Source organism: Oncorhynchus mykiss, chromosome 17 (assembly GCF_013265735.2).
Source record: "Oncorhynchus mykiss isolate Arlee chromosome 17, USDA_OmykA_1.1, whole genome shotgun sequence".
Classification (NCBI taxonomy): Eukaryota; Metazoa; Chordata; class Actinopteri; order Salmoniformes; family Salmonidae; genus Oncorhynchus; species Oncorhynchus mykiss.
In genome coordinates, this window is record NC_048581.1 from 52,946,431 (window position 1) to 52,958,841 (window position 12,411).

Genomic DNA, 12,411 nt, shown 5'->3' on the forward strand with positions numbered 1-12,411 from the left:
CGCTTACTATCTGGAAGATATACCAAGTAGACCTATTTTCCCTGTCCTTGTGATGCTGTTGGTCCAAATTTAAGAAAATAGTGGTAAAACACTAGTTATTGAACCCAGTCATCCGCAGCCCCAACCCAAGTCAATACTCACCATGATTGTGTTCGTTAGGCCACAAAATTAAACAAAACAGACTGAAACAGTGGAGTACTACCTGGACTGTTTTCTGTTACAATTTTTTTTTTCTACTGTGTGCCCTAATGAACACAACCCAGGACAGTTCTCTGCCTTGCCATCTCCTCTGACCTATAACCTCTCACCCTAACCTCTGACCCCAGCCTCTTGCATGCCCCAAATCCTCCTCTTTTGTAGGGAGAAAGAGGGAAATGTTTGAGCACCCTGTCTTCTGCTTGGCGTCACAAGTGATGGATTTAACCATCCGTGAGTACCTACCTCATCCTCCCCCTGTCTCTCCTCCCTCCCTCTTTCAACTTTCTTTCACCACATCACCCCCTCCCACCCTCCTCTCAGCTATGTCCACTCCTCCTTCCTCCTCTGTGCTTTTTTTTATCCGTCGCTCATGTCTGCCGAGAGCGAGTGGGGAGAGAGAGAGAGAGCCAGTCTGGTCTGTGGAGGTCTGTCTGGGGAGACACTGCAACAGCACTGTAGTGGTCCTACTATCAGGGACCTACAGTCTCCCATCTGTCTGTGACCAACATGAATGATCTGTCGGTCTGGTCTGTAAGCTTCTTTCTTTTGGTTGGACATATGCCCATGCCCACCCATGTGACTTGAATGCATTTTTTACTTTGCTCTGTGTTATCTCCTTCAGTCGTCTGGTCATGTGTCAGTGAGTGTGGGCTCACCACGCCACGCTGTGCGCTGGGACAGACAGGTATGGTGCTATGTCACTGCCAGAAACAGAGAAACCCAGAGAGGGAGGCAGTAGAGCAGAGCAGCAGCTGCAGGCAGAGCTACGATACCAGGAGGACAGAAAGGATTGGGTGTACGCACACAGAGTTCTTATAATATGTATTTTAACTCAGCTCAACTCAACCCACCACCGGTCAATGTGTCCTGTCTTTGGTTGGTGCAGCTGTTGTTTGTCTTACGTCTAAGTTCACGACAGTCTAAAGTTGTGTCTGTCTGTTACTGTTAACTACATCCTGTTGTTGTTGCTTCTTTACTTTTGACTTCTCCTTAGGATAATGTCTCAACGTTTCAGCGTGTCTGTACCTACGTGTATGTCTGTGGAGTTTTGTCAATGATACATCTGTCAACTACCTAACACACTCCTGCAGAGTTCCCGGTGTTCTCTCTAAAGGTCAAGGGTCAGATGGAGAAGAGTAAAGAGTCAAATCTTGTCACTCTCTTCTGGAATATAAAATATTAACCGTAGTGTGTTATGTAATCCTAAATATCTCCTCTTTTCTCTTTCTTTTCTCTCCTTCTCTCTCTCTGTTTCAAGTTGAGAAAGATAAAAAGCCGGATCCAAATGATCCAGGTGAAGCCCTGTTTGACTTTTAGCTTAGCCCCAATATACACCTACCCTAAACACACACACACACACACACACACACACACACACACACACACACACACACACACACACACACACACACACACACACACACACACACACACAGAGAGATAAAGTCAGAAGTTTACATACACTTAGGTTGGAGTCATTAAAACTTGTTTTTCAACCACTCCACAAATTTCTTGTTAACAAACTATAGTTTTGGCAAGTCGGTTAGGACATCTACATTGTGCATCACACAAGTAATTTTTCCAACAATTGTTTACAGACAGATTATTTCACTGTATCACAATTCCAGTGGGTCAGAAGTTTACATAAACTAAGTTGACTGTGCCTTTAAACAGCATGGAAAATTCCAGAAAATGATGTCACAGCTTTACAAGCTTCTGATAGGCTAATTGACATAATTTGAGTCAATTGGAGGTGTACCTGTGGATGTATTTCAAGGCTTCCCTTCAAACTCAGTGCCTCTTTGCTTGGCATCATGGGAAAATCAAAAGGATTCAGCCAAGACCTCAGAAAAAAATTGTAGACCTCCACAAGTCTGGTTCATCCCTGGGAGCAATTTCCAAATGCCTGAAGGTACCATGTTTATCTGTACAAACAATAGAACGGAAATATAAACACCATGGGACCACGCCGCCATCGTACCGCTCAGGAAGGAGACACATTCTGTCGCCTAGAGTCGAACGTACTTTGTTGCAAAAAGTGCAAATCAATCACAGAACAACAGCAAAGGACCTTGTGAAGATGCTGGAGGAAACAGGTACAAAAGTATCTATATCCACAGTAAAACGAGTCCTATATTGACATAACCTGAAAGGCTGCTCAGCAAGGAAGAAGCCACTGTTCCAAAACCTCCATAAAAAAGCCAGACTACGGTTTGCATCTGCACATGGGGACAGAGATTGTACTTTTTGGAGAAATGTCCTCTGATCTGATGAAAGAAAAATAGAACTGTTTGGCCATAATGACCATCGTTATGTTTGGCGGAAAAAGGGGTATGCTTGCAAGCCGAAGAACACCCTCCCAACCTTGAAGTGCGGGGGTGGCAGCATCATGTTGTGGGGGTGCTTTGCTGCAGGAAGGACTGGTGCACTTCACAAAATAGATGGCATCATGAGGGGGGGAAATTATGTGGATATATTAAAGCAACATCAAGACATCAGTCAGGAAGTTGAAGCTTGGTCACAAATGGGTCTTCCAACTGGACAATGACCCCAAGCATACTTCCAAATTTGTGGCAAAATGGCTTAAGGACAACAAAGTCAAGGTACTGGAGTGGCCATCACAAAGCCCTGACCTCAATCTTATAGAAAATGTGTGGGAAGTACTGAAAACCATGTGCGAGCAAGGAGGCCTACAAACCTGACTCAGTTACACCAGCTCTGTCAAAAGGAATGGGCCAAAATTCACCCAACTTATTGTGGGACGCTTGTGGAAGGCTACCCGAAACGATTGACCCAAGTTAAACAATTTAAAGGCAATGCTACCAAATACTAATTGAGCATATGTAAACTTCTGACCCACTGGGAATGTGATGATAGAAATAAAAGCTGAAATAAATAATTCTCTCTACTATTATTCTGACATTTCATATTCATAAATTAAAGTGGTGATCCTAACTGAGCTAAGACAGTGAATTTTTACTAGGATTAAATATCTGGAATTGTGAACAACTGAGTATAAATGTATTGGGCTAAGGTGTATGTAAACTTCTGACTTCAACTGTATATATATATATATATATATATATATATATATATATATATATATATATATATATATATATATATATTAGTGCCTTCGGAAGGTATTTAGACCACCTGACTTCACATTTTGTTACGTTACAGCCTTATTCTATAATTGATTAAATTGTGTTTTCTTGTCATCAATCAACACACAATACCCTATAATGACAAAGTATAACTTTTTTTTAGAAATGTTTTGCACATTTTTACTCTGTACTTTGTTGAAGCACCTTTGGCAGTGACTACAGCCTTGAGTCTTCTTGGGTATGATGCTACAAGCTTGGCACACCTGTATTTGGGAAGTTTCTCCCATTCTTCTCTGCAGATCCTCTCAAGCTCTGTCAGGTTGGATGGGGAGCGTTGCTGATCGGGTTCAACTCCGGGCTCTGGCTGGGCCACTCAAGGACATTCAGAGACTTGTCCTGAAACCACTCCTGCATTGTCTTGGCTGTGTGCTTAGGGTTGTCGTCCTCTTGGAAGGTGAACCTTTGCCCCAGTCTGAGGTCCTGAGCGCCCTGGAGTTTTCAACAGGGATCTCTGTACTTTACTCCGTTCATCTTTCCCTCGATCCTGACCGCTGAAAAATATCCCCGCAGCATGATGTTGCCACCACCATGCTTCACCGTAGGGATGGTGCCAGGTTTCCTCCAGACATGACGCTTGGCAATTAGGTCGAATTTAAGAATGATGGAGGGCACTGTGTTCTTGGGGACCTTCAATGCTACATAAATGTTTTGGTATCTGTGCCTCGACACAAACCTGTCTCTGAGCTCTACGGACAATTCCTTTAACCTCATTGCTTGGTTTTTGCTGTAATATGCACTGTCAACTCCTTTTATAGATTGCTGTGTACCTTTCCAAATCATGTCCAATCAATTTAATTTACCACAGCTGGACTCCAGTCAAGTTGTAGAAAAATCTCAAGAGTGATCAATGGAAACTGGATGCACCTGAGCTCAGTTTTGAGTCTCATAGCAAAGGGTCTGAATATGTATGTAAATAAGGTGTTTGTGTTTTTTATTTTTAATACATTTGCAATAATTTCTCAAAACCTGTTTTCACTTTGTCGTTATGGGGTATTGTGGGTAGATTGCTGAGGATTTTTGTATTTATTCCATTTTAGAAGGAGGCTGTAACGTAACAACATTTGGAAAAAGACAAGGGGTCTGTGTGTCCGAAAGCACTGTGTGTATATTATATATATATATATATATATATCTATGTAACCAATACACATTTTAACACACACATAAACCCTCTCAAATTCCCCCTCATATCTTGGCATGCCAACATTTAGCAAACTATTATTTGTGCAGAGATTGTGTTACTTTAGAACAGTCATTTTCAGGGAAATGTATATTAATTCAATTCATGAATTGAATACAGAGGTGCGTGTTTCAATTCATGAAATTATTTTCCATCGTTTTTCCTGATATGATACATTGAATAAAGGTAAATAAATCTGAAACTGATCAAGAAAAACAATCTCTCACAAATACACATAACAAGGTAGCATCTCCAATGTGTTGAGAGAAATAATGCAATATGAGTTTACCTCAGTATATCTGGCTATCAGTATTCAAATACACACTGAGGCAAATTTTGCATTATTACTTCATTGTCACAGAACATAGAATCTGGAAGATTGTATGCAAAATTATGAGTCCATTCTCTGATAACATGACATATTTCAAAACAATTGAACACATTGGATATGGATGAAGTATGATACATTTGACAATGACAATCACTACATTATCATTCTGCTCATTATACTTCTAAGGACCAACATAAAGGCTCTGCAAGGAGTCTTCTGCCATTCCCCTGGCACTGCATGACCCCCTTTTAACTTTGCTGTGGGGTTCAGGGTCCTTTTAGAATGCATGGCTAGTTGGCTACAGAGTAGAACAGTTAGTACATAATCACACAACAAACCATAGTGTATGACACGACAAAAAAAATATGAGAATAAATAGGCACAATAGAACTTCACTTTTCAAAATTTAGACAAATAAACTCAGCAAAAAAAGAAATGTCCCTTTTTCAGGACCATGTCTTTCAAAGATCATTCGTAAAAATCAAATCAAATAACTTCAGATCTTAATTGTAAAGGGTTTAAACACTATTTCCCATGCTTGTTCAATGAACCATAAGCAATGAATGAACATGCACCTGTGGAATGGTCGTTAGGACACTAACAGCTTACAGACGGTAGGCAATTAAGGTCATAGTTATGAAAACCTAGGACACTAAAGAGGCCATTCTACTGACTCTGAAAAACACCAACAGAAAGATGCCCAGGGTCCCTGCTCATCTGCGTGAACGTGCCTTAGGCATGCTGCAAGGAGGCATGAGGACTGCATATGTGGCCAAGGCAATAAATTGCAATATCCGTACTGTGAGACGCCGAAGAAAGCACTACAGGGAGACAAGACGGACAGCTGATTGTCCTCGCAGTGGCAGACCACGTATAACAACATCTGCACAGGATCGGTACATCCGAACATCACACCTGCGGGACAGGTACAGGATGGCAACAACAACTACCTGAGTTACACCAGGAACGCACAATCCCTCCATCAGTGCTCAGACTGTCCGCAATAGGTTGAGAAAGGCTGGAATGAGGGCTTGTAGGCCTGTTGTAAGGCAGATCCTCACCAGACATCACCGGCAACAACGTTGCATATGGGCACAAACCCAACGTTGCTGGACCAGACAGGACTGGCAAAAAGTGCTCTTCACTGACGAGTTGCGGTTTTGTCTCACCAGGGGGGATGGTCGGATTAGCTTTTATCATTGAAAGAATCAACGTTACACCGAGGCCTGTACTCTGGAGCAGGATCGATTTGGAGGGTCCGTCATGGTTTGGGGCAGTGTGTCACAGCATCATCGTACTGAGCTTGTTGTCATTGCAGGCAATCTCAACGCTGTGGTACCCTTCCTGCAGGCTCATCCTGACATGGCCCTCCAGCATGACAATGCCACCAGCCATACTGCTCGTTCTATGCGTGATTTCCTGCAAGACAGGAATGTCAGTGTTGGCCAGCCATGGCCAGCAAAGAGCTCGGATCTCAATCCCATTGAGCACGTCTGGGACGTGTTGGATTGGAGGGAAATATCCGGGAATTTGCAGGGTGCCTTGTGGGAAGAGTGGGGTAACATCTCACAGCAAGAACTGGCAAATCTGGTGCAGTCCATGAGGAGGAGATGCACTGCAGTACTTAATGCAGCTGGTGGCCACACCAGATGACCACCCTTTGACATATTATTCCATTTATGTTAGTCACATGTCTGTGGAACTTGTTCAGTTTATGCCTCAGTTGTTGAATCTTGTTATGTTCATGAAAATATTTACACATGTTAAGTTTGCTGAAAATAAACGCAGTTGACAGTGAGAGGACGTTTCTTTTTTTGCTGAGTTTATGATACATGTGGTATGATGAATTGACCAATATTATCTCTGTACAGTTCTATGTACAGTTCTATGTCCTCATTATTTCAAATTAATTTGAGCCGTCCAATTGAATGTTCTGATGTTTTGCTCATTTTGACACATTATCGTTAATGTTCTGACGACCTCATTTCACCACATTAAACTGTCCTAACGAATTTTCTGTCAGCAGATGATATATTAAAAGACAGTGTCCAGGTACACCGTAGATCTTACAAACGATATTTGTTACAAACTCAACATCAATAATCCCAGGCAGCAAAAGCATTAAGAGCACAAGAGTATTTTGCATGATGAGTATAACAAAGATTTTGGTTTCTCCATGGGATAGGTTTAGTCAGTCGATTCTACCTGACTGTTTTGGCCGATATCTCCTCACATTGACTGTCTACCGACAATGCCCCAGTGCCAGTTTATATTGCGTGCATGCTTTAGAAACCATATGACACAGCATAAGCACTTACGTCTTTCGTTTCAACAATTTCTGGGGTTATCCATACAGATGGGAACTGTTAGCTACCCCTCTCTCTGCCTAACTAACCCCTTCCTTACCCCTAATCCTTCTGCTCCAGAGAACGTAGGCCGGTTAGTCACGCCCGCCAAAAAACTCGAGGACACTATTCGCCTGGCCGAGCTAGTCATAGAGGTCCTTCAGCAGAACCAGGAGCATCATGCGGAGGTGAGTGGGTAACTCCTCCTCTTCTCCTCCTCTCATCCCTCTTTTTTATCTATCTCACTTCTTTACCCCCTCCGACACCTGGGCACGGCGGAGGGAGCTAGCCTATTCCTTCCTGACACCTGTTCATGTGTAGCGCTGTCTTTGTGCATGGGTAACTTAAACAAAAAAAATCAAATAAAAAATGTCATCAAAGATTTAATACACAGGTGGAAATCCTTAATGGGAGATGAATAATGGATGTTAACATTGTACCAGTGCAATAAGGAGGCATTTTCAAGTGGGAGAGTGGAGAAGTGTGCCGTTCCCTTCTCCACTGACTCAAAATTCATAACCCCAGTGGTGCAATGCTACATAAAACATGCCTGATTTGATTTCAGCTTATTGTGTACAGTAGAGTACAGAACATTACAGGTAGCTCTAATGTAGGCTAGCTGCTCCTAGTCATACTGTACAGTAGGTGAAGCATGCTCATTCAGTGTTACTTTAGCTGAGAAGCTGGAACATGAACTAGAAACATCACTAAATAGGTTTCCCTTTTCCTCTGTATTTGCCTAAAAGTATAACAAAATGAATGTAAAAGCATGATGAGCATGTATAGAAGATCTACAGGTGATCCTATGGGATCAATAAGATGAATGCGGATAAGCAGATGTATTCTATCTCTCTGACATATGCTTGACAGGCTGCAGTCACAAGTTCTGGAGATCAATCGGTACAGTATAATTATTTCTCTTTCTCCTCAGACCCATCACCAACCTCCTCTCCCTATCTATCGCATGTTGGCCTGCACAGAGGCTGCCCTTAGTGTTATAAGGCTGAGGGAAATCCACTAGAGAGGGTGGCTGTTGTGTGTTGGTTCAGAGACATCAGCTAACATGCTGACTGTAACGCACCGGCATACTATAGGCTGCACAACATCACTTTGATCATAGAGCATGTCCATGGGGCCATAGGGACTAGTCTTCTTCTCTCTAGCAGCATGTTGAAGTGAGATATGCCACAGTATACTCTTTGTGGTTCTTTTAGGGTTTGATTCAATCCCCAAACTCCACCATGAACATAAATGTGTCTATCCTCTCCTTCCTCCATCCAGCTTTAAGTTCGGGTTTCAAATCGCGGTCCACTCTCTTTGAACATTTAGAACATTCCTCCTCCTTCCGGCTTCTCCTCTTCCATCTCTCTGCTTTCCCTCTTTCCGTCTAAGAATTGTTCCTCTACTCAGTAATCCTTTAAAGAAATGCTTGATGCTGTAGATACATTAATGTGACTATCCTCCCTGTGTTTTCACTGTCTGTATGATCGGTGATGTTCGCTCCCTGCAGGGCAAAGAGGTATGTGGTGAAGTTGAATGAGAACACCCCTCCCCCCTCTAACCCTCTAATGGTTTGTGCATGTCCAGTAGATGCCCTGCCCCCATTTCTCTGACTTGTTGGTACAGTCCAGGACCGCTCTTTTGGGCTTGTTGTATTGGGACTGTTGTGAATGATGGTGCCTGCTGCAGAACTGGAGCCTGTAACTTCTCTGGCTGAGACGGAGCACCGAGCTTGGGCATGCTTGTAGAGACCTGGGCCTTGCCTGTGTTCCTTTCCCCCAACATAGGATGGAGCATCCAGTTTACCTGTCCACCCCCCCCCCCCCCCCCCCCCCACACCTCTCCCTGAGTCCACACTCTCCCCTGCCCTGTGTATGATGATGATAGTGATGATGATGATGGAGCACAGCTTGGTCTTCTGCCTGTACTGTAGTAGTCGGGCAGGGGGTGGGCATGTAAGTGGTCAGACAGGTAAGTGAGGACCTGACTGCAGTGCCGTCCCCCTGCGCTGTGCTGGCTATAGTCCCTCTATGGCAGATGTTTTTCCAGGGGTATCGATTCGATATGGAATAAAAGCATGCAGCATAACAGGAATGATTATTCGTCCTGTCAAGTTTTTCCAACAATGAGCAGATAACCCAAGCCCAGACTGCAAGCACAGCAGCAACATCGATAGAAGCAGAAAGGTTGATGGAAATAGACATGGAAAAATACCTCTTTCTGGCCCACTAAGTACCAGTGTTTACTCTAACTAGTAGTCCCAAAATATCTGGGAAAACAATATCAAGAACACTGGTTTATCCAGAAATTGTCCCTCTGGAAACCCTGTAGCTAGTAGAGAAGCTATGTGCTGCAGTCTGCGGTCGGTGTGCCTACTTCCTGTTATATGGCTGAGAGCAGTGCATGGACATGACCCGTGTCACATTCACATCTAATGAGGAGTGTTCTGTTGGTATGGCAATGATGTGAATGGTGGAAACGCGAGGTCCTTCCTGGTCCTGGTGAGCATGTAGGGACTTATCCACCTCAGTCTGCATGAGAAAAGGCACCCCCCCTCCCCCGGCTGTGACCCTCCCTCAATCTAGAGATATCTGATCAATGAATAGAACAGAATGGATCAGCTTCATGATATTATTATGCTATTATTGGCTTTGTGTATAAATGGATTGTAAAATTGTTCTCACATTGGTGGGAGGTTATCTAAGGTTTCAATTAGTCCCAACCCCTTTAGTCTTCACCAGAAAGAGCTGTGGATTGGTTTTACTCATTCTTGGAGAACACATGGGTTTGCAAGGCTACATACAACCATTGCTGTAGTTAACTGCATACAATCACTACATTTAATGGTCCACCTACCTACACATGACATATCAGTCCACAGTGCTATGCTGGCGTGGGTTTGTTAGAGCTCTGATTAGCTCCAGTATGTGTGTGATCCTCCCAAGTCTGCTCTGCTCCCTCCCTGTCCTGCCTGCTCTACCCCACATCCTCACAGCCTGACTGGGGCTTGTGTTCACCGTTCACCCCCTCCTTGGTTCTGTCCCTGTCCTGTCCGTGGTATCTGTGTGTGTCTAGGCCTTTGCCTGGTGGTCTGACCTGATGACGGAGCACGCTGAGACCTTCCTGGCTATGTACGCCGTGGATATGGACGCTGCTCTGGAAATCCAGTCTCCTGAGAGCTGGGACAGCTTCCCTCTCTTCCAGCTGCTCAACGACTTCCTCCGCACTGACTGTATGTTTCATGTTTCTCTTCTATATACACCAATGGCTTTCTCTATCCAATAAACATTAGGGAACAAGTTGGACTTGGAATGTGAAAGGGCTTAATCACCCATTCAAAAGTCCCCCCCCCCCCCCCCCCCCCCAGGAAACATAGATAGGCATAGGATAGGGAAAGGGGGATACCTAGTCAGTTGTACAACTGCATGCATTCAACTGAAATGTGTATTCTGCATTTAAACCAACCCCTCTGAATCAGAGAGGTGTGGGGGACTGCCTTAATCAACATCCAGGTGGGCTGGGGACAGCATGGAGTCATCAGGCCAGGTAATCCTGAGGCATGGTCCCAGGTCCCAGGGCTCAGGTCCTCATAGAGAGTGAGAGAGAGGGAGCAAAAGAAAGAAAGAAAGAAAGAAAGAAAGAAAGAAAGAAGAAAGAAAGAAAGAAAGAAAGAAAGAGAGAGAGAGCATACTTAAATTCCCACAAGACACCGGATAAGACAGGAGAAATACTCCAGATTTAAAACACTGACCCTAGCCCCCCGACACATAAACTATTGCAGCATAAATACTGGAGACTGAGACGAGAGGTCGGGAGACACTGTGGCCCCATCCGACGATACCCCCGGAAAGGGGGGTAAAGGTAGGAATATAACCCCACCCACTTTGCCAAAGCACAGCCCCCACACCACTAGAGGGATATCTTCAACCACGGATTTACCATCCTGAGACAAGGCCGAGTATAGTAAAACAATAAAACACACACTGTACTGTGGCACACCCACATGGCTTGTCCTGCGCCTCTGAGAGTTTTATGCTATAACATCAATACGGTGTTCTCGCTCTCTCTCTCTCTCTCTCTCTCTCTCTCTCTCTCTCTCTCTCTCTCTCTCTCTCTCTCTCTCTCTCTCCTGCCTAGATAACTTCCCCTCTGTAGTGTTTATTGCAACAATAACAATCTATCCATATAACAATATATATGTAGTTATAATCTCTCTATTCTCTCTCTTCTTCTGCTTCTAGATCACCTGTGCAATGGGAAATTCCACAAACACCTGCAGGACCTCTATGCTCCCCTGGTGGTTAGATATGTAGACCTGATGGAGTCCTCCATCGCTCAGTCTATCACCAGGGGCTTTGAGGGAGAGTCCTGGGTGCCTGTAAAGTAAGGGGCCGTCCTTCCTCACACTAACTGTCTAGTCTAGGAGAGGCCAGGAGAGAGACACTCCTACAATACTACTATATTTAGGAGAGCAGTCATGTTGTTCACTCCTTATTGACTGCCTCAGAAAACTCCTCAGCCAGAACAGTTTGAGGAGAGTAATAGATAAGGAGTTTATTTTCTGATAAGGAAAACCTATCCCAAAAGGCATTCATAAAACGTTTATTAGGAGACATAGGTCTCGGAAATTAGTTTTTCGAACTCCAGAAACAAATTAAACCTGAATATGATGGTAGCTATGACTCGTACGGTATTATTAAAAAAAAAAAATAGTTTTGTGATTGGAAGCTTCAAGCATTCGCGGATATTGTGCGGTTAACTTGCAAAAGTGCAACAGGCAATACTGTGCCACATTCGGGACCCTCATCCCAGACTAGGTCGCATGTAGTTTAGTTGAAGTCAATCTCCAATATTTCCATCCTTTTGTTTTGTGGACTAACCCTCATAGTGTGTGCTTTGAAATGTCACTAGGGATAGAAGCTCTCCAGTGTATTTTGTGTTGCTAATTTTCTCTTTTTCACTTTACAACCAATACTTATTGATTTGTCATGCCATTTACATTTGCGTTGCTTTCTTTTAAATGAAGCTCTTTTACAAAGCTGTAAACCTCAAAGGAAAATACATATTTATAGACAATAGGTGTTTTGGATAACTTTGCTGTTTTGCCTTACTGCTCCTTGTATATATACAGTGCCTTGCGAAAGTATTCGGCCCCCTTGAACTTTGCGACCTTTTGCCACATTTCAGGCT

General features: G+C 43.6%; 1 protein-coding gene across 9 annotated transcripts in view; it reads left to right on the plus strand.

Annotated features, from left to right (window-relative positions):
- The window catches only part of LOC110494076 (calcium-dependent secretion activator 1), a 164,695-nt gene that overhangs the window by 136,273 nt on the left and 16,011 nt on the right, over positions 1–12,411 (plus strand). For 3 of the 9 annotated variants that reach the window (XM_036950119.1, XM_021568778.2, XM_036950117.1), the window contains 6 exons: positions 1,457–1,492; positions 7,303–7,409; positions 8,092–8,121; positions 8,732–8,740; positions 10,297–10,453; positions 11,463–11,604. In XM_036950119.1, the coding sequence (XP_036806014.1) occupies positions 1,457–1,492; positions 7,303–7,409; positions 8,092–8,121; positions 8,732–8,740; positions 10,297–10,453; positions 11,463–11,604 (481 nt within the window). The remainder of the gene's footprint in view (positions 1–1,456; positions 1,493–7,302; positions 7,410–8,091; positions 8,122–8,731; positions 8,741–10,296; positions 10,454–11,462; positions 11,605–12,411) is intronic. The other 6 variants (XM_036950120.1, XM_036950118.1, XM_036950116.1 and 3 more) reach the window with 3 other exon arrangements.